Source organism: Rhinolophus hipposideros (genome assembly GCF_964194185.1).
Source record: "Rhinolophus hipposideros genome assembly, chromosome: 4".
NCBI lineage: Eukaryota > Metazoa > Chordata > Mammalia > Chiroptera > Rhinolophidae > Rhinolophus > Rhinolophus hipposideros.
The window spans coordinates 105737242-105759816 of NC_138050.1; the positions used below are offsets into that span (position 1 = coordinate 105737242).

General features: G+C 45.2%; 1 protein-coding gene across 4 annotated transcripts in view; it reads left to right on the plus strand.

The window, feature by feature from the left end:
* Positions 1 to 22575, plus strand: part of CSMD1 (CUB and Sushi multiple domains 1) — a 1600646-nt gene that overhangs the window by 1063116 nt on the left and 514955 nt on the right. For all 4 annotated transcript variants that reach the window (XM_081046432.1, XM_081046429.1, XM_081046430.1 and 1 more), the window contains exon 7: positions 6553 to 6630. In XM_081046432.1, coding sequence (XP_080902558.1) covers positions 6553 to 6630 — 78 coding nt within the window. The remainder of the gene's footprint in view (positions 1 to 6552; positions 6631 to 22575) is intronic.

A 22575-nucleotide genomic window follows, 5' to 3' on the forward strand; every position in this document is an offset into this window, starting at 1 on the left:
GGGAAGTGCAGCCCTGTGACTTGTCAGACTCAGGAGACCACAATGGCACCAGGCTTACGCAGGCCAGAGGGGCTCCTGGCTGATTTAAGGAGAAAACGGAAATTTGGTCATCTAGTTCCTACACCTCGGTTGTCAGTTTTTTTCAAGGGTTCATGTTCAAGTACATCATAAAATCTAATTTAAAAATATGTAAGAATACGTGAATATGGGTAAGCCTACAAGAAGAGCTGCTGGGTAAAATAACCTGGTAAAGAAAACAACGCAATTATTTCTAGATTAAAAAGAAAAACTATTGTAGTAATAATTAAACTATATAATTAAACTAAATATATAGCCCATGAGACAATAATAGTAAAATTTATCTCAAAGAATAAATGAATAAGCACATCAGTTATTTTAAATGCAAATAAAATAGAGATAGCATTTTTCGACCACCAAGTTAGTGTGTGTTTTATGTGCTAAAACTCAGTGTTGGGAAAGGTGCTGAAGTCAAGATACCTGTTATGTGCAACAGGGGAGGTGAGCTGGTCCAGGTTTTCTAAAAATCAGTGTAGCACTATGGATTAACACCCCGACCAAAGACCCCTAATGCTAGTGATTTATTCCATGAAACTTATCAGAGTTTGATGATATATATGGTCAAAAGGTGTTTGGTGTAATATACAATGGTAAGAAGTGAGAAAAGAAACTACTGTCTAATAGTAAACGAATTAAATATATTATGATGGATTCATTAGAAGTATTTTTCAAAAACATTTAATGACCTCAATAAATCTGATTTAAAAATATACTATATAATGAGGAATACAATAAGGAAAAATGCTCAAAGCTGTCATAAAAGTCTAATAAAATGTGTTTACAGTTTTATTTTTGTTTAGTTATTATTATGTGTCTCTATCACTATATCCCTAATTATATATATACACATATATACATACATGTATATATATACATATACACATATATGTGTGTGTGTATATGTATGTATATATGTGTGTATATATATATATATATATATGTATGTATATATATATATGCATACATATATAAAAGGCCCATAAGTTTGGAAATAAATACATAAAAATTATAACACTGGTCACCTCTAGGTGATAGGTTTATTCTGTCGCTTTTACTTTCTTCTTGATAATTTTTAGGTTTTCTCAAATTTTCTGCAATGTCCGTCAACTACTGTAACCATAAATAAAAGCATTCTGCAGAAAAGGAACACATAATCAATGCTATGTGACTCAGGGACTATCTTTTGCTATAATAGGAATGATATTAATAGACACCTAACTCATGTTTAAGCAAGTGACACACAAGTTCATAAAAAGATTTCTTAGATAATTGTTGGAAGAGTCAATTAATAAAATTTTGATTTTGAACGATCCGTATCATGAGGCGCCATGTTTCCTAATATATAACTATTTAAGTTTTCCATCATGTAAGCAGTAACCAATTTTATGAAAGGAAACTTTAAAATGTGACGTATGATTGAACTGGGGGACATAAGTGATGAAGGCGGCAGCAGTGCTTCCTAGTAAAGCAAGCAGGTTCCAGAATCAGACTTGGCCAGCCCAGTGACACTGCCTCCTCAGCTGTGAAGTCCACGGGGAATCCCTGAGCCTCTCAGGAACCCAGGACTTTTCCGTAAACGATGATAACGCCTTGATGGAATTAAACAGGATGTATCTGAAGCACTTTGCATAGTGTCAAATGCATAGTAGTTTTTTAAATTATTGCTCGTTAACAGTATGATGGTGATAATATTTGATTAGATGATTATAATGCATCTGTAGGATATGTGGTCACGCGAGTTACACGGAGTTTAACTAACACCAGGCAATAAGCCCCCAAGCATCACATGGGGACGTTGAGTCTGCAAACAGGAGTGGCCAGTGAATTCGGAGGCAAACAAGAGTGTGGGGTCTGCAAGCCAGGCTCAAAGGCCCGCATTTCAAAGGCTTTGCAAGGATTTGCTGGGATTGCTTACTAAGAATAACTGAATTAGTAAATGCTACTTCAGGGCTGTCAGGACCAGTGAGCATTCATTTGGGTACCACTTAGGTGGAATTGTTTAGCCTGGACAGGCCTTAATAAAATTATGATAATCTTCTGAGTTTATACTGAGTCCAATAACAGGCTTATAGTTTTAACCCCTTTACTCCAAACTTTGATTTCTCTAAATTTGGCATCTTTGATGTATATGCGTGAAGTAATTTCATCTGTGGTTTGTGATATTTCTCAATGGCTTCTGCCCCCACATTTAGTAAATTAACTTTGTTTGAAACAATTTGGCATCTTATTTATCGATTTGAAATGATCTTAGCTGCCATGGACCTCACGAAGGTCCCCTCATGGGGAACACTCATGCCTTGCTGTGGGCTGTGGTGGGTCCAGGACTGAGCTGGACTGGGGGCCAGTCCCGGGCCTGGGAGGGAAAGATCCGGGGAGTGGTTCCATCCTGTAGAAACGGTGACACCGGCTCTTACCTTCTCGCCACTTTAAACACAGCAACGAAAACCATGGTCATTTCAATACAGCAGTCGTTCCCTCAAATTTTTAAACTACCTAACTAAAGTAAGTTTTAACTGACCCACGGAGAGATTATAGTGAGAATAGCTGATACAGTGGAAAAAATATATATATATATGCTTTATAAATGTTTATTGCTGTATTTTTCAGTCTTTCTTACACTTAATCTGCAAGTATTGCCCCCAGGAATTCACCTACTCAAATGTCGCTATAAGAAAGGGGGGGGGTTGCTTATATGCGTTTGAAGTTGTTGAATGTGAATTACTGAAAAGTGATGCCAGCCAAGAAAGACCAGCAAGTCTCAGACAAAACCTACAGCATTTAATGAATGCCCTCTCCCCCGAAAAAAACAAACAAGAAAAAGGAAAACAAAATAAATAAACAAAAAGCTGGGTCGCTGCACTAAAAACACGAAGCTTGAAGGCCCAGCCCAACCCCAGTTTCTTATTCAGAAGGTCTGTGATTGGAACCAAGAACTAGCATTTTATCCGTCAGAAAGTAACTTCATCATCCTTCCCAAGAGCCAAGAATGAAGGGTCCAACCCTGGGCTCCAGAGAGCACGGAGGCTGTGGAAGAACTGCCCCAGGATGAGGGATTCCCAGGGCTGTGCCTGCAGCCCCTCTTGCCCTCCCTGCTTCACCGCCCCCCACCCCAACCCTGCCCACCCCCACACCCTCCCCACCAACCAGAACCCTCTGCAAGGCCTTGAAGGCAGCTGGAGCAGGAGCACGACTCTGGGTGGAGGAAAGGAGGGGCCCCACCTGAGGATGAGAGGGTAGACACTTCAAGGAACCACAGGTCACCTTCCCTTTCTCCACGCTGCCAGGAGCCAGTGCTGCGGGATGAGAAGACACAGTAACCGAAGCAGATTAGGGCTCACTGGAGTGAGCGGTTGACAGCACTGCAGCACCACCGTGTTGGAAACAATTCCCTGGTGGAAATTTGCTTCACTCGGCTACATACATTTATTTGCAAAATTACAGAACTTCTTAGCCTCTCGTATAGATCCTGTTTGTTCACATACCTTTGTCACACCCTGAACACAGCCCTTTTGTTTGTTTTTTTCTATTTATTTTCTGAGTGCACGGAATCCTGTTTGTTTTATCTGTTTATTTTGGGTGACATTTGCTTTGAGTTTTATGCTCTTGATTATCTCCCATCGATCCTCTGTTCGTTATTTACTGTGCTTTCATCTCTCTCCTGAGTAAGTTCAGGATTAAGGTATTTAGCAGAAGAAGACAGAGATGGTGGGAGACACAGCAAGCCATTTCCCAAGTCAAATGAAAGCATTGTTCTGGTGAGCTCTGACAGAGGATATGCCAGTGGCCAGGGGACCTGCTGGGGCCAGTGCAGGTTCCAGAGCCCGTTTCCTTCTGCTGCGGGCTTTGTGGTCACAATGCAGAGATGGGTGACACACACACAGACGAAGAATGAGCAGGCAGAGAAGAAAGACGCCTGGTGTCCAGGAGGCAGTCCTGAATGGAACAGGGCTGTCTTTGTGGAGTCCCTTTGGGGTGACGCCTGTGGAAGCAGCAGAGGAGTGAGCAGTGGGAAGAGGGAGGTCAGGTGGCGAGGTCCAGCCTCAGTGACGCCCAGGGTGCTTGGGGCTGAACTAACTCTCAGGGTGGACCCGCTCTGAACTTTCAGATCCTCACATTGGTGACTGTTCCGTGTAGCCTGCCCCGGGGAGGGGTGACGCTGGGGATGTGGCCGTCTGTCGCTGAGCATTCCAGGAAGGCCTGACGCTGAACGACAGCCTAGAGTCACTGCCCATCCTTCCTGAAGGGACATCTGTGTAGCCCGTTTCCATGACCACCATGGGTGCCCTCTGTGCCCCAGGAGTACGCTGGGCTAACCCTCATTTCTAACCCACGCTGTTGGGAGTACTCTCCAAAGTTCGTAAACTGCCTTTGCACTCTTGTGTTCCCCTGTACACCTGCTGACATACAAAGAAAAAGGACTCATGCTTGTTTGAAAAGATTAGACAACAGAGATTGACCGTAAATGCATGATTCGCCAGGGTACACACCTACAGGAATGTGGATGGGCTTCGATACCCAAGGCCAGACCCACTGCGTTGTTCCAGGAAGGAACAAACCTGTGAACCTGGCCTCCTGACAGGAGGAAGGGGTCCGCAAAACAGCTGCCTCCGGGTGTGTGGAGAGAATGAAATGCCATAGTGTGTATTAAGGTGCTTCCGAAAATATGTATTAAGATGTCCTACAGGTGTTCCTGTGAAGAGACGGGATGAGAAGTAGTGTGAGGGGCTCCGAGGGGGAGTCAGCGAGGCGTGGTCCCCGGAGTGGGGGACTATTCAGTGACCACAGGGACGGGAGTGCACAGGGAGTGGAGGTTTAGTAACATCAGAGCTGCAAGGACAGTCCCAGAGGCGATTCCTGTGGCAGTCACCTTCAGGGCAGCCGTGTGCATGCCGGTGACACGGAACAGCAGCAGGCGGTGTCCTGTGCTGATCAGCCGTGTTCAGGGCTCTCTTCTCGACACGGTGCCTACGTCACGTCTGCAGCTCATGCAGGCTCTGCCCCTGTGTTCACTGTCAGCATGCCCACTGAGAGCCAGGGCTCTCCAGAGGAGCAGAACCAGTGCGGTCACACATGTCTCTCACAGAAATATATACACATATATGATTTATTGTAAGACACTTGCTCTCGCAGTTATGAAGGCTGATAAGTCCCAAGACCTCCAGGGTGAGTCAGCAAGCTGGAGACACGGGAGCTCACAGTGTCGTTTCAGTCCAAAGGCGGGCAGGCTCCGGGCGCAGGAAGAGTTGCCATTGTTCCCATTTGAACCTGAGAGCAGGACAAAAATGAATTCTCCAGCATAACGTCAGGCAGTCAGGAAGAAGTCTCTCCTACTTGGAAGAGTGTCTGTTTTTTGTTCTAGCTAAGCCTTCACCCAGTTAGACGAGGCCCACCCACATTAGGGAGGGTAGTCTGCTCTACTCAGTCTTTCCATTTAAATGTTTATCTCGTCAAAAAGCACCCTGAAAGGAACACCCAGAATAATACTTGACCAATTATCTTGGCACTCTATAGCCCAGTCAAGTTGACACCAAAAGGTATCCATGACACCCATTTTACAGAATAATTAAAAGACTCTGATGTAAGTAACTTGCCCAGGCCACACAGCTACCAAGTTGTAAGCAGAGATTTGAACCCACATCTGCCTGCTTTCTGCTACTCCAGGTCCAGTCTCACATATGTAAATCAGAACTGTTTAAAGTGTCAATTTACATAATAATACAATAAATTTACGATTCAAAACAAAAATATTTAACTTAAAATATTGTTGTCTTTCCACAAATGCCTCCCCACTTTTTTTCCAGAAATGACCAGAAGAGTGGAACTTCTTAAAACGTGTGATGAGGATCTACTTGGAAAAATTAAGAAACTTAAGTCTGAGAACTATGGTTTTAGAAACCAAAATTATATGTGTTCTTTTTATATTGCCTATAGGTCATAAGGGTCTGGAAGGGCTAGTGTTCTTTTACTAACTTTCTGTCCCCAACACTTAGAACGTGCTTTTCCCCTACTGGCTCTCTTTCATGCGTCTTTGCTAAACTTCACATGATTAAACGGATATATGAACAAATAAGTGAACAACTTCCACTTTTATCTACATTTTTTCATGACTACCAAACTTAGAAAACTCTATAGCCACTCCACCTAAGTTGAGACGTGAATCTGGCTGAATGCTTTGTAGAATCTGTCACCACCGGTGGTCAGTAGGCTTGGGTGTGGAAAGCAAACAGTGCCGCGTGTTATTTTCCGCTGCTGACACTGCAGTTATGAGCTGCAGCCTGGCCGTCTGGTAGCCTGCGTTCATTATCCCCAAGCTCTTAGGCTTCACGTGCTTTGCCTCACTAAGCCCTTAGAACGTGTCCCGTTTTCCAGAGGCTGGTAGGAACGCGGTTCTGCCTGGAAATGCTGTGATGACACAACGCCGCGTGGTACCTCTTCAGTTTGTACCTACTAACGGCTCTGTTTTGCTTCTTCCAGTGAAAAAGGCCATTGAACTGAAGTCGCGAGGAGTGAAGATGCTGCCCAACAAGGACGGCAGCCACAAAATCTCTGTCTGTAAGTCCAGCGCGTTCTCTACGGGCATCAGCGTGTCAGGTAGAGGGCAGCATGGGGACACTTCTCTCTGCATCAGTGCCAGGGAGTCACACTACGGTCTGCTTTCCCCACTGCGTCTCCTACTTGTGCACCTCCAGCAGTATTTCCTGGGAGAAAGAATTGTGGGGGAAGACGGTCATGTTGGTTTTGTCTCCTAAACGTAGCTTGAATCTGTCTTTGCTCTCTGCCCTCACTGGACACCAGGCCTGGCCAGAGACTGGACCTTCTGGGTTTCTCTCTGAAGTAAATATCCCACTGCAGGTGTTTGGATGGAAGCTTCTCTCTCCACTCCCCCCAGGTGCCGCCTTCCACACACACACACACACACACACAGTTGATCTCTGGGACATAGAAGTCTGGTCTTGTCGTTATCCTATGAAGATACTCTTGGTCGTCCGTGGCCTGAAGAGTAACATAGCTCCGGGGCCACATCTGTATTCGTCCCAGGAGAACAAGAATAGAAAGACCACACGTGTAGGTTCCCGTTGGATACGCGCAGCACACAATAGGTCCTTGGTCAGTGGTTGCTGAATAAATGAAGGTATCCATTACCGACCACTTTTCTGTTCCTTGACACCCCTCATCATCACGTACCTGAAAGGACCACCTCATCATCCTTGACATGTCATTGTGCTTCTCTGGCAGAGGTGCCCTCCCTCCTTCTGTTGTATTCGGAAGCCTATGTGATACTCAGACTCAGCATTTGAAACTTCTCCTGCCTCCTCCGGTGTGGTTAGCTGTTCCCTCGTTTTGTCCCCCTGCTGCTGTGTGCCTCCCTCTGCTACAGCCTTGGTTTCGTCAGTTTCCCTATGGCTTTCCTATCCCATGAAATGCAGATCAGCGGCTCCCCTGAGATACCCAAGAGGGTGATTTCCAGTGTGGTCCTTTCCACACGCCGTGACCTTCAGCCAGTCGGGTCGCCTCTTCTGTTCATTCCTAGTGGATCTTCCAGGAGTCGTCCCACTTTCCGGGTCGCATGGCACTCCTAGCCTGGCGCTTTGGATCCACATGCATTGTTTTCCCATCGCCGAGGCGTCGGGAGTGGTACGGGCTTGGGATGGCCGTCTTGTGCACCCCTAGTTCAAACAGCTGTTTTTATCTGCATGATGTATTGGGCTTCTGCATGAGGTTCTATCCCTGACTATTATCCCACTAAACTAATAAATAAACAGAAACAAGCAACAACAAGAATCTTTTAATAATCACCCAGAATTCCCATATTCTGGCTTCTGCCCGATTGTCTGTGTGACAAGAGTCCACCAACTCTGCACGATGGTGCTGCGCTCTGACACCTGGAGGGGACACAGGTGGGTCCAGGCCCCAGGCCGTCGGCCTCAGACACAGGGTGTGTCAGGCTGTTATAGAAAGGACCAGAGACTGGGTGGTTTATGTTGATTGCTCACAGTTCTGGAGGCAGTTCTGGAGATCCAGGAGTTGGCAGGGTCAGTGTGTGGGGAGGACTCTTTCTGACTCAAGGACCCCCTGTCCATCTTCTCAGTGAAGCCTCATACGGTAGAGAGAGCACATGTCCTGTGTGTCCCCATTGTGAGACCCCACCCTCGTGACCTCATCACCCCAAAGGCCCACCTCCCTATACGACCACATTGGGGATAGGACTGCAATGAATAAATCTGGGGGGATGCAAATATTCAGTCTCTATTAAGGTGGGTTCCCAGAACTCAGACTGCAGCTCAGGTCTTTAGAAAAAAATGTCAATCTGTAAATGTTCCCATTACTCTTCCTGTTTGATAATCAAGGGCAGTGTCATTCCAATTAAATTGGACTCATGAAGGAGGAAGGCAACTGAGGGACAGAGGAAGACAGGAAGAGATGTTTTTCTTTTAATATTTTTGTTATTGTTGCCATTTAACCCAGGACGTTCAGCAGAGTGGGAGATGTGGTAGTTATAATAATTTTGAAATGGATTTTTCCGTGGTTAGAAACCTTGCGGAAATGATCCATAGTAACACAGAAGCACGTATCAGGTGAAACTTTACATCAAATCGATGTTAGGTCTCCTGGCAGATCAATGAGACATCAAACTTATCTGCTAGTGTAACTTTTGTAAAAGCAAGGAGATATTTCTTCTGTTCTTATCTGAACACGAATTGACAAATACGTAATGACTCATATGGTATTAGAAAGTCTTCTGTCTTTCTAATACAGTATTAAACTTTTTTTTTGGTCAGACATAGGAATTAATCACTAGAGAAAATGAGGAACTGAAGAAACGGTGAGCCTTGTAAGATCAGCGGTGAAACACATGGAAATATGTTCTTTATGCAGAAGGTGTGACTGAGAAAACTCAATTACGTCTCAGAGAGAAAAGGACATAGGCTTTGAAGTTAGAGAGACAAAGACTCAATAGCTGTAAAAGTATGGGTCTTCATCGAGCCAAGTTTCATCATCTATAAAATGAAAACAGTAATGATTTTTGTCCAGTAAATAAACAAGGCGTTTGTAAATTCCTGTTCTGGTGTATGGCACACACTGGACGTTCACCCAGCCAAACCCATTAGGGCTGCCCCGTATTGAAATAGAAAGAAGGAAAGAGTGTAAGCAGTGGGGTCAGCCAAGACTGGCGCTGGGAGCTGACTTCTCAGAGCAGGAGGGAGGTCCAGGCCATCGGACTTGCTCTCCTAGACGTTAGGGAACAGGCTGGCCAATCGCGGGAGCACAGGCTGCCCAGAGCTGCCCAGGATGTGTCCCGGGCCACAGGCCACTGCCTGGAGAGCCAGGGACGCTTTCGCGCTCAGCCCTGCATGCCTCCTCTGCCATGGCCAGGAGGCGTGAGAGTGCCCGTGGAAGGAACGGTGTGAGTTATACGTACGCTGCCACCTGCCGCACAGACTGCAGCTCGTGACATTATCGGATCGTTTACAGGGAGCTTACCCGATGACTTTACAGACGGCATTTGTATTAAGTGCCAGTGCCCTTGCTATCGGCCTCATTCTTTTCAGCAGTTCCCTGAACTGTACCTGTAGGAATTCTACTTTCTCCCGGAGCTGGGTTTCCCCCGGAGACCCCGGTTGCTGATATTCTAGATGCGAAATGCGCGCATACAGGCCTCTCTGTGCAAGTCTCTGTGCAAGAAGCCCAGACCCTGGCTTCCTCCGGTTGAGGGTTCTGGTGAGAATACAACAAACTAGTCCTGAGAAAGCTCAGCTCAGGGTCCCACGCCATTGGTAGCTGCCATCCCACATCTCTCGCTGTTGACCACTTAGTTTGGTTTTCACTCTTTGTGGGTCTTTCCTCTTCCCGAGTCTCCTCAGAGAGTAAGACACGTGACAGCAGTGGCCACGTGACCATCCTTTTCCTTTAGAGCCTAAGCCTGCAGCTGCTAACACACCAGTGCCCCGTCGATGCTTACTACTCAGGCCCTCCCCTGACGGGCTGCAACAGCAGCTGTCTCCTGTGCTCAGGGTGGTTCTGCCTGTGGGAGCCCAACAGGTGCCTGGAGGAGGGAGGAATGTGAGGCTGCCTGTTTATTCCTCCTGTTTCCTCCCTGCCACGTCCTTCCAAGCTGACTTAGCCCCAAGGTGCAAAGTCCAGAGGTCGCAGCTCTTCTCAAGGGAGCCGACCCTACAGGTCCCCTATTCTCCGGGTTTCAGTACTTGTTTTTCCCCCGGTTACTTCCAGCGTAGGAGGTGGGAACAGCTCAGCTGGTACCAAGTCCCAAGTTGCTGCACTGGGCCCGGTGGCATCTTGAGATTGAGTCTCAGGTGAACAGCCCTTCTGGAATTCACTCTGCTTTCCATTATCCATCCCCAGAGTGGCCTGCGGGGCCTGTTGGGGCCCTGTTTAAGGTGCTAGAAAACACTCGAGATTTGGGTGAACCACAGATAGCAACCTCTACCCAAAGAGCCAGATGTTTAAAAAACCGAAAGTCTAAAAAAGGCAAGGAGCCGTGCCTCTGCCTCTAGGGGTCCCAAGCTGAGTCCCCTTCAGGGAACGCCTCAGGCCTGCCTGTGAGCCTCAGGTGGGAGACAGGAAATGCCAGGGAGGGGGTGAGGCTCGGGGCGGAGAGGGCAGCGGGTTCCATGCCTACCTCAAGGGCTTGCAGGTAAGGATGGCAGACTGAAATCACCAGAGGAGTTAGACCATTACTGTGCTGGGAAGGTGCCATAAGTATTACACGTTGTAACACAGGTAAGCAAGGACTCTGTAACATGTACATTAAAAATGTTTATACCGATACAGAGTAGCGGGTACACCGATGAAAAACCAACTCCCCGTTGTTGCATTTGAAGATAAACAGTGTCTGCAGGTAGCATACAGTCCCAATGCCAGCTCCTCTTCACATCTTCCCCTGCTTCGAGTTGTGTTTTCTCCCCAGATCTGCCTTGAGTGTCCCGTTGGTCCAGGATGAGCTCCCTAAAAGCCAAGCTCCCCTCCAGGAAGCACCCTATCTGCCACCCCGAGCTGAATTACACACTGCACTTGGTCACCTCCTGACAGCCCACGCTAATAAGCACTCAGCCAGCATTTGCTGATTAAATGGTGAAGAACAGACACGGGAAATACTCACTCTAGATGGTGGAACCAAGTCCCCCCAGATTCTCTCTTACTCCTCCCAGTGGAACCTGAGGGCTCTTTTGTGAGTTTGCTCTGGAGTCCCCAGGCCCATCAGTTTCTTTGCCCAGGACTGATGTCAGGTTACCAATTACCCCTTAGTGATTCGCTTTAGTCCTTAACGCACATAAATGTAACCACATAGGGTGGACAGTCGGTAGAAGCCTATGGATGTTATTCCAACTCTTATATAATGAGGGTGATTTCTTACATCGATTCTTGGAATGAAGAGATTTAGAAGTTTTGAATTTTCATCAGTTTTATTACTCATCGATTAATAATATTTTCAGAAAAACCCAAATATAATGAAGGTATTATTTCTGATAATGCTTTAAGTTTCTAATTATTTTAAGCTTTGACAAGATGACAACATCAAGGGGCAATGCTATGCAACAGAGAGGGCATCTGGAAAAACCTTGGAAAACGTCCCACCCCACTCATTTCATTCACTGAGTGATAGTGGGCTCGTCTCGATTCGGAAATTGGTCCTTTCATAGTAAGGGCTCATTAAATTGTCACTGTCTATTTTCAAATGACAGAAACAGTAGGTGGAGTTTCTTCTTCTTGACAATCTCCGTGGCAGACGACAGTGTTAGCAGCCTTAAGTGTGTGAACCCTTCGGCTCACTAATCTGTCCGTGCCCTTCTAACTCCCAGATCTGTAGGGAGGAGGAGAAGGAAAGCCCTGGTGGTGGTGGTTCTGCCCGAGGTTGTTTTCCCTGTGTTGAGTTAGAGACAGGTCACGTGAGGGACTCTCACACGTGACCTGATAGCACATGTTGTGTGCAGAGTGCCCACAGTTGTAGCAGTTTGTCCCCACGCAGGACAGGGCATGTGAATCAGAATCACTGTGTAGCAGAAGGCTGAACAAAGAAACTGCGCAAAAAATGAGAAATACAATGTATCACCTTATCCACCTTTAGGACAAAAGAACCACGGAACCTTATGAAGTCAGTGGCCCTAGACTTCTGCTCCTTTTGACTACAAGCCATTTGTTTCACTGCTCTTGGTTCTGTGGACAACGCTTTTCTTTGTCCTACCTTGAAGCACCTGAAGCAAAGCAGAATGGCATTCATTCCACGTTGCCAAACAGACTGTCCTGGTAGTGAAGACCAATCGATCGATGTTGTCTTTGATAACGGCTCTCAGTACTTCCCTTTCTCCTGGCTTTTCTTTTGTGCCAGACGTAATTATTTACGGGCAGATGGGAAAACTCCGTAGGTCCATGTTTAGCCTGAAAGTGCATGCGGATGCCTTGGCCGCCGTGCTCAGTGAAAGATGCGCTCATACCCCTACAATGTGCGTCATCTTTGTAACCTGCTATGGCCAGTTACCCCACTTTCTAAACTAAACCTTTACAAAGGTGTTACCGTCTGCCCTGGGTCATACTGTGTTTACCCATTCGTCTCTATAATGGCTACATTCATAGTGTTTGTTTTCTTAAGTTTGGAATAACTTAAGAACAAATGAATGATACCAGTGTGTAATATTCTCTTTTTACTTACATTCCAACGTGCTGAAAGAAAAAAGAACATCCATCTTATATCTGTAGTTTCCAGACCCCCTGTCGGCCTCTCGGCTTAGTTTCAATCCCAGAACCAGGCCAGTTCTGTTTGTCTCCAAACTACTGTCGTCCCTCACGTGTTTTATGGCTCCAGCCTCACCCGCTCTCCTGCCTCTGCCTCTGTCCCCTGCAGCCTAGCTCCAAACCACATCCGGTGGTCTCAGAGGTGTGTCAGAGGAACCCATCATTCTCCTGCTCAAAACCCATCACAGCTTCCCATCACAGCCAAAATAAATCTACCTCTATTACAAAGACCCACAGGACTGCCTTCCATCCCCACCCCATCTGCCCATCCGCTCGCCCTTCCCCACTCGTTTTGGGAGCTGTGTCTTAAAGACCCCAGACACACTCAAACCTCTGTCTTTGTTCTTTTATTTCCTCGGTCTGAAATGCTGTCCCAACCGAGCCTCCTTCCTTCCTTCTTGGAGAGCGTTTCTCAGATATGACCCGCTCCTTAAGGCTCTCACTGGTCACCCTAACTACTTTTCACACACCTTGGCCACCCACCATTTTATCTGTTCGTGTTACCTGCTGTGTTTTTTGCAGGATCACTTATCACAATACACCACATATGTGTGTTGTGTGTGCATACTTACTGTGTGTTTGTATGAGTATGTGCACATATGTCTCCTTTATTTCCTGTCTTCCACCTCCCTCAACAGAATATAATCTCCATGAGGACAGATGTTTTTGTCTGCTTTCTTCACTGATAGATGCACCGAGCACGGAGCAGAGCCCCAGACACACAGCAGTTGCTGGGTGTACGTTTTATTACGGAATGACTGACTTTCGTAGTTACCTGGTGGCGTGCAGGCATGTGACAAAGCAATGCTCATTCTTTCCTTTAATTGGGTCCTTATATTTCACATCTTATTCATGAATTCAACTGTCACACAATTAGGAAAGACCAATACCTATCCTGGAGATGATCAAAATATGCCCCTTCCCTAGGAAATTACAGTCTACTAGACTTTCCACTTATGTAAATACATATTTGTCAGAGAGCTGTAACAAACGTACCAGCATTTACTGGGGGTTGAATAAAAATAGAAATCTGTTACCTTCCAAAATATTGGAGTAGTAGATCAACCCATAAAAGGTAAGAATACACACACAGAGAGGACATAAAGGCTTATTAAAGTAGTACCAAGCAAGTCGAGTCAAAATATCTTCTTTATTAGACCTTGTCAATGGCTGGATCGCTGGAATGTTTCATTTATAGTCATTTTCTAGGCAGTGGTTAAGGAAAAGCTGTGCCTGTTATCAAGATCACACGTATTACTGAGGCAGGCATGCATAATTGGATAACTCATCAATTATAAAAATATCATGTAGTCTTAGAATCACTATACCCATTACATGGAAGGAAACATTAAAACTGCGAGGAACTCATTACTTTTTTCAAGTTTCTATAACAAAGTGGTAGCAAATGGTAGTAAAATCTCATTATCAATCTAAATTCTGTGCTCCAGGAAGTCGGAAAGTGCAGCTGTCCCCCTACTCGTGGTTTCAGTACCCACAGCCAACCGTGGTCTGAAAATATTAAATGGAAAATTCCGGAAATAATTCATAAGTGTTAAGTTGCACGCAATTCATTCTGAACAGCGAGATGAAATCTCATGCCCTCCTGGCAGGGAGGCGAGCAGCCCTTTGTCCAGCACCGCCAGGCTGTCCGTGCTCCCCGCCCGGAGTCACAGAGCGACCATCTGCATTATCAGACCCAGTGACAAGGTGCAGTGTTTGTGCTCAGGTGACCCTGATTTGACTTCAGAATGGCCCCAAAGTGCAAGAGTAGTGATGCTGGCGATTGAGATAGGCCAACGCAAAGCTGAAAGTCTTCCTCCCTTGAAGTGAAAAGATGAGTGCAGTGTGATAAGATGTTCTGATAGAGAGACAGCATCCATGTAACCTTGACCACAGTGTATCGTGACAATTGCTCTATTTTATCATTAGTTACTGTTGTTAATCTCTTACTGTGCCTGATTTATAAATTAGACTTTCTCATAGATATTATGTATATGAAAGAAGGTTGCATACTATCCGCGGTTGCCGGCCCTCCTGGGGTTCTGGAGCGTATCCCCACGAATAAAGGGGGCTGCTCTACTCTGTAATATACTGAGCTTCCTCATGCCACAGTTAAATGAGTCCGTTTGTTACTGAAGTGATGACTGAGACATGCTTGTTTTTTTTAAGATTTTATTGTGGTAGGGGAATAGGACTTTATAGAGAAGGGTGTGTACTTCCGTGCTTGCTTTTAGAAAGGTCATTTGAAAACTTGCAGTGACAGAACCCTCTCCAAAGGCCCTTCCCAGAGTAGGAGCCTGAAGTGGGTGTGGCCAGGCGTTCAGCAGAGGGGACCAGGGGACAGAGAATGGAGTGGGGCTGTTCCTAAACCCGAATGAGTCACTTAGTAAGACTTCCAAGTCAAGGCTCCCAGACAGCAGAAGCCCTGCCTTAGTCTCATCAGCCTTAAAGGATGTTTTGTGTGGTTTCCACCTTGAAGCTTTACTCCAGAAATAATTTCCCACTAGCATTTTCATCAGGCCGTAATTTCCCAGGTAACGAGATATCTTGTTGTTCTATTAACCCCCACACGAATAATCTATAAGTATTGGCATGGCTTGCTTTACTCATCTACAAAGAAACACCTTTCATTTCCTAATAACATTGTTTCAGTCTCTCAGCTTGTTATTTAATTGCTAGAAATACTGCTCAGTGTCCCGTTGGTTTTTAGAGGACCTTATTGCTACATTATTAATGTGTGATTTATTTGGATCGTAGTAGACTAGAGTGATTTGTAATGCTGCTACAGAAAAAGCCAGGCCAGCTCTTCTCTGCTCTGCGTTTCTGGCACTAAGCGCTCTGCTTTGTAGCAGATTTTGACAGTAGGAAAAATAATAGCCCCATTAACCTCTAACAGTTGTGTAAAGGTTTAATAAAACAAGGGGGCTTATTGCTGCAATCTACTCTGTTCCATCATAAAATGTAATAATGTGGAGCTCTGCAATTGCTAAAGACCTGTGTTTTCCTAACAAAGACCCATCCCCATGTCACATGAATAGACTGGAATGCATAAACTGCGTCACAAATCAGGTAAGTAAATTATGCTTGCAGTTTCTAAACAGGCCTTTGTCACTGCAGGAGCTAAAATATCTTTGAAAATACTGTGCAAAATCTTGCTGTGAAGGGAACTGTTGTCTATATACATTGGGAAGGAGACACTCACTCGTAATTGGGAGCCGAGCTAGGTGGTTGGTCAATTATTTAGCACATCATTTGCATATATGATTTCTTAACTCACCAGAAAAAAAGATCTGTTAAAATGTGTAAAGCAAGATACAGGCTGATTCCATTGTAGATGGTAACATGGTACTGTCCCCTAGTAGGAAGTCAAGCGCTTTGGAAATGGTGACGGCATACTATTATAGAGCACAATGGGTCAACTACAGGAAGCAACTCGCTTTGCACATGAGCAGAGAAGCATTCTTTTACTCCAAAATGTGAACGGAAAACAACCTCCAGATTATGGCAGATCTGAAAGGGCAAGACAAATCCTACGATAGCTATTTTTGTAGAAGTCCAATACATCATGAGTTTACATCAAATGTTATAAAAAAAAGCCTCAATCTTTGTATATCTCAAGCTCTTGAGAGTTGTGGGGAGACCAGTATTTGGGTGTCCACATACGTAAACTAACTCCACAGCAGTCATAAGAGGGAACCACTGTTTTGTTGTAGTTAAATTATCTTACAGGATGGAATATTAGTAAGTTCAGTCAGAATCTCTAAAGATTAATTAATCATGGTAGGTTCTTTACGAATTAAATTAAATCCCTCCATTTTAGACACCAGGACGCTAAGTTGGTGAGTTAAATTTATTAGCCTCGATATAAAGATAGATTGGAGAACAGGAGCTAAAAATCAAGAACCTCAAGGAGAACTCAAGAAAAATGCACTTCCCTTAAGCCTCATCCTTTTATTTAAAACCCATTTTAAAGGTGTAAGGAGAAAACTGGAAATATTTTCAGTTTACGTCCTTTCACGAGAGTGTGTCTAGAATCATAAAGTTTACAGAATCGTATCATTGAAATTGACTTCCACTTTTCATGGAGAAGTCAGTTCGCCCAGACTTGATAACTTTTCCTCACTGAATGAGAAATTTAGAGACAAACGAAGTGATATTGGCCAAATGATGATTACGCTCAAAGTAATCTGTGTGCTTGTGACCTGGGCCATGTAGGAGGCATAATGCGGCATGACTGTTAGACCAAGGGGGCGGGGGAGACACCCATCTTTGTCCAGTTAACTTGGGAAAGCCACATGGAGGAGAAGCTGTCTGGTGATTCAGGCTCGGGGGAGAGGCCGGTGGCTTCACACCCTGCCTGCCTCCCTGTGACCCTCTGAAGACTGACACACCTGGCAAGCGCCTGCAGTACCTTTGTAACATTGTACTTAGTTGCCAATCTCTCTTTTTCATTGTTTATTTTGAAATGATTATTAAGCTTTTCATGTGGCTCACTAATTCAGAGTACAAACTCTGGAACCAGAGAGCTTGGGCTCAAATCCCAGTGCTCAAGTCTTTTGAAACGATTATAGACCCTCAGAAAATTGCTGTCAACCCGACCAGGCGGCCCTGCAGCCTCAGCCAGGTTCCCGGGACGGCGACGTCTTCCCCAACCAGAGCACAATCTCACACTGGGAAATCGCCTTTGCCACAACCCACCGAGCCTATTGAGAATTCTCAGTTCCATGTCCTTGTGTGTGTCTGTGTGTGTGTGCATACACATAGGTATAGTTCTGTGCGATGGCACACATGTGTGCATTCCGTGGTGTACGTGCCACCACGATGAACACGCAGGCAGTGCCATCATCACAAGTCTCCCTGCGGGGCCCTTTGTAGGCACAGCCCTCATCCCCTGGGACCACTCATCTCTTCTTCCCTGGTGATTTGTTTTGTCAAGAATATCATGTAAGTGGAATCATACGATCTGTAACCTTCTGTGGCCGGCTTTTCCCCTCAAGTGGCTGTGTACCAGCAGTTTGTTCCTCTTCATTGCTGCGTGCTGTCCCATGGCATGGACGTACCACAGTTTACCCAATGGCCTGGTAAAAGAGAGTGGATTTGTTTTCCCCAGTTTTTACCTGTTAAAAACTGCTGGGAACATTGTGCTAGACTAGGTTTTGCATTAACCTCAGTTTTCATTTCTCTGGCATAAATGCCCAGAAGTATAATTGCTGGATCATCTGATTTTTGCATGTCTGGATTTATAAGAAGCTGCCAAACTAATTCCACAGTGGCTGTAGCATTTTACTCACCCACAATGTATGTGTGATCCAGTTTCTCAGCATTTGATGTTATGACTTAAAAAAAAAAAAAGCCATTGTGATAAGTAGATAGCAGTATCTCATCGTGGCCTATTTTTGCATTTCCTTAATGGCTAAAGACGTTGAGCATAGTTTTCTATGTTCATTAGCTGTCAGTATATCTACTCAGGTGAAATGTTAGTTCACAATTTTGCCCACTTTACATTTGGGTTTTTTTGTGTTTGTTTGTTTGTTTGTTTTTCTTGTTGAGTTGTGTTACATATTCTAGGTGCTAGTCCTTTGTTGGACCTGTGGTTTGCAGATATTCTCTCCCAATCTGAAGCTTGTCTTTTTATCTTGTTCAATGGGTCTTTTTCAGAACCAATCTCTTTTCTTGCTGATAGATTTCCATCTATAAAACATGGATTCTATTTATGTTTAACACAGGAAGAACTGGCAACACTGGGCCCACAATTATCCGAGGCATGGACAGCAACAACCGACTGGTGGCTGCCCTATGTGGGATAAAATGTCCTCATTGATAATCCCACCCTTGATTAGACATGTCCATGGGGGTTCAAGTAAGCTGTACCAATCATGAAATAAGGAATTTACATTGTGGGAATGAAGTTTAATCCAAATGACAAAGAATAAAAGAAATACCGTTTACAAATTCTTACTGATTTTTCCCCCCCAGAATTCTTAATCTTCATTTCTAGTTTATTTTTAGGCTGTATATTTTTAGGTTTAAAATGGACCATTCTGCTTCCCTTTCTTCCTCTGTTGTCTTGGCTGCAAAATGGAATTGCCTTAATATAAATCATGAGGGATATGTACTGACGATGTTTTAACTTCAAAAGGGTTCAGGATTTTTTTTTTTTTTTTACTAATCCATCCTAATTAATCATGACACTAATTGGATTAAATTGGATAATTTAATTACAGCAAGTGCTTAGATTTATTTGGTACAGTACATATTTGGTCCTATCCCTTGAGTTCGATGCATTTACATTATTTTCGTAAAGAGAAAGCAGATGGAGCGAAGCACTAGAGGTTAGTTTATTCCAGAAAAGGAAAGTAAGTGATATTGCCAGATATGTGAAAATATATGGCAAGTCAAGGACATAAGATGAGATTAACAAATTGGAGTTTTAATGAAGTGCTTTGGAGGTGTAAAGCACCATATTTGCAAGCTCTGTGCATTGCAATTGTTAGAATACTTGCAGGGAGTTCAATTTGCTTGTTAAATGGCCTATGTCATAGTTTGAACAGTTTGAAAGACATATAAAATAGTATGAACCATGTGACATCCACAAGATCTTTTCATTGTGTATCTGGGAAAATCACAGCTCTAAGTAGAAAATTCAAGTTCAGTAATTAACATGTATGAAGCTTTCCACACTTCCCTGAAGAAAATCTCCACCGCGTTTTGTGCAAATGAGCATGTGGTGAGCATTCCACAGAGTTGCAGGCTTCCAGCATTGGGAAATGACCCCATACAGTAATGTGGACTTTGGGAGGGTCTGATTCATGTGTGATTCTTAAAAACACAGAAGAGAATTAGAAGAGTGTCAAATGCATTAGTTGAATGTATCATGTAAAGAATATGATGTTAATTTCTATGAAATAAAACAAGAATCCTAGTGTAAATGGAAGATGTATTTGCTGATTGATCTGTCATCTCTGTCCCCTTTGTCATTGTAATGAGGTTGCCCTGAATAGGGGTTAGCTATAAACTACTCTTCTAGCCAAGCAAACTGCCATTTTACCTACTTTCAGAGAGTTTTCGAGAATCCATATGACAATTATCTAGGACGTATTTTGACCCAAGTTTACTTTTACATCACATGCCATTTACATTACAATCTCATATGTGAACTAGCTTCAGTTGAATAACTTAATATCTGTTTTTCATTCCTTTTAGCAAAGAAAACATGAAATATCTTCTCTGGATGTTCTTGTAAAATTATGAACACTTATGTCAGTACTATTCTTCAAAACAATTTTCTTCCATCCTATTACTGTTCCCTTCTGTATCTGATACACGCTATCATAGTGAGTTACTCGTGATTTTTATGTTACTATTCCTTTTATTAAGACGATCAATGAAGTGCACTTTGCTCAAATCAGGCTCAGCGCGCCGGACAATTTGAACACTTCCCTTCTTTGTTTTGTTCTCAGCATTTCTCACTGGGCAGTAAGTGTTTTTGCTAAATTACCCTAACTTGCAAATTCTGCTGTCCAGCACTGCCATGTTGCTGGGTAGAGAGCTTTGCCCGGGTTCCAACGTCTTCTCAGTGTTGTTGCACCTGTGAGCGAAATCTGACTTGTGACTGTCAAGGCCCTTTGCGGTCTGGTCCCTTTCTGCTCCTGCAATAGCATCGCCCTACACCTGAGCAGCACACTCATGCGCACACACACCTACACGCTCACACACACACGCACGCACACACACACGCACACACACTCATGTTCACACACCCACACACTCACACTCGGTGCACTCACACATACAGTCACACACACTCACACTTACACACTCGCACATGCACTGACACACTCGTGCACTCGCATGCACTCTCACACTCATACACATTCACACACACTCACACCCACTTTCCCCCTACCTTTCCTCCTGCTCACTAACCTTCCTGTCCAGGCCTCTGCTCCTCCTCAGACTTACCTTTGAGTAACTTCCTATCACCCTACAAAACGGAGGCAAGTCTTTGCCACTTTTCTGGACGTACTCCATATGGCTCCATCCACCTATGGTGTACTGTCTGTAATTTCCCTTTGCACTCAGAGTGAAGTCCAACATTTTTCCTGTGTCCACAGACTAATCTGGCTCCACCTCCGTGCACAGACCGTTGCCGTCCACCCTCCCTCCCCCCGCCCTACCCCTGGCCACGTGCTCCCTGCCCCCCCAGCCCTGCCCCACACCCCCTTCCCCCTACCCCCGCCCCCTGCCCAACCCCCCCTCACCCCCACCCTGTGTTCACTGCCCCCTCACCACACCCCACCCCCGCCCTCTGCCCCCATCCCCCCACCATCCCTGCCCCACCACCCGCACCCCTGTCCTGTGCCCCCTGCTCCCTACCCCCCAACAGGACCCTGTGCTCCCTGCTCCACAGCCACTTAGCTCTACTGGCTGCCCTGACCTCACTGAGCCCTGGCTCCTTCGGCACCTTGATGAGCTGCTCCTCTGACTGGCCCCGTTGTCCCACTTCTCTCACACCTTTTGCAGCCAGGACCTACCTGGTGCCTCCAGTCTCTCCTCTCTGGTCTCTTCTGAACCCATGCCTGTCAGGTTTCTGCCCCACACCCTGCCCTGAAATTGTCGGTGAGCATGTCACCCAGACAGCGGCCTGTTCTTCTCAGCCCCATCTCTGGCCCCTCTGCCTTTCTCCGCTGTGTGACAGAAAGCCTCAGGGGTCACGAGAGACTCCCCCACCTCCACTCCTCTGCACATCTCATCCCGTCTCCCAGCTTCACATACCTCCTTCCACTGATGGCTCCCAAAGTGGAATGTTCTGTGGAGCCCTGTGCCCTGAGCGGGCAGATGTGCAGCTGTGTCCCTGCCGTCTCCTCTTGGAGGCGCAGTAGGCAGGGTGGGTGGCGTGTCTTCCTGGTTGTTAGATCACGTGAGCCCTCTCCCCGCTTAGCCAGCCCCGTCTCATTCCAGGGAACCCCAAATCTAGCAACTAAAGGATTGTCACCTGAGCAGAAGAGAGTCTCCTGGTCTCTGCCCCAGATCTCAGCTCTCCTGACTTGTGAATGCCTGTGACTTATCTGTGTGCATATTCGTGTTGTCCGTGTGCAACCCTGCACACACTCACACACACTTTCCAGTCCCCTTCCTGTTTTATTTTGATCTATTCTCATTATCTAATAACTCCATATATACACATTAATGTATTGAGGTATCTCGTTTACTGTCTCTCACAAAAATCAGAATGGGGACTGCAATGTGATGTTCATTGTTGAACTGCACTCGGGACATGGTGGGGACCCAACAGGTGTATGTTTGACTGGATGAGTGAATGAATGAATGAGTGAATGAATGAATGATTGAGTGAATGAATGAATGATTGAGTGAATGAATGAATGAATGAGTGAGTGAATCTACCTGCAGCTGTCTCCGTCACATCATTTCACTAACAATTCCAAAGTCAAGTCCTCAGACACTCCTCCCCGAAACACCCTCCCAAGGCCAGCTCACCTCACATCCTGCTGAAGGACTGCACCACATTCCCCCTCTTACCACATGACACCTGTCAATAAATGAAAATATTTGTTCATTAGGTTTTTTTCTTTTTCTCTCAGGATGTAAGCTTCTTGATAAGAGGCCTTGACTTGTACTTGGTTGTATACCCAGAGTATATTATGCATATCACATAATAAATATTTGATAAACAGTATTGATTTATTGACTGCCTGCCTAGATTTACTCACCATCGCATGTCACCTG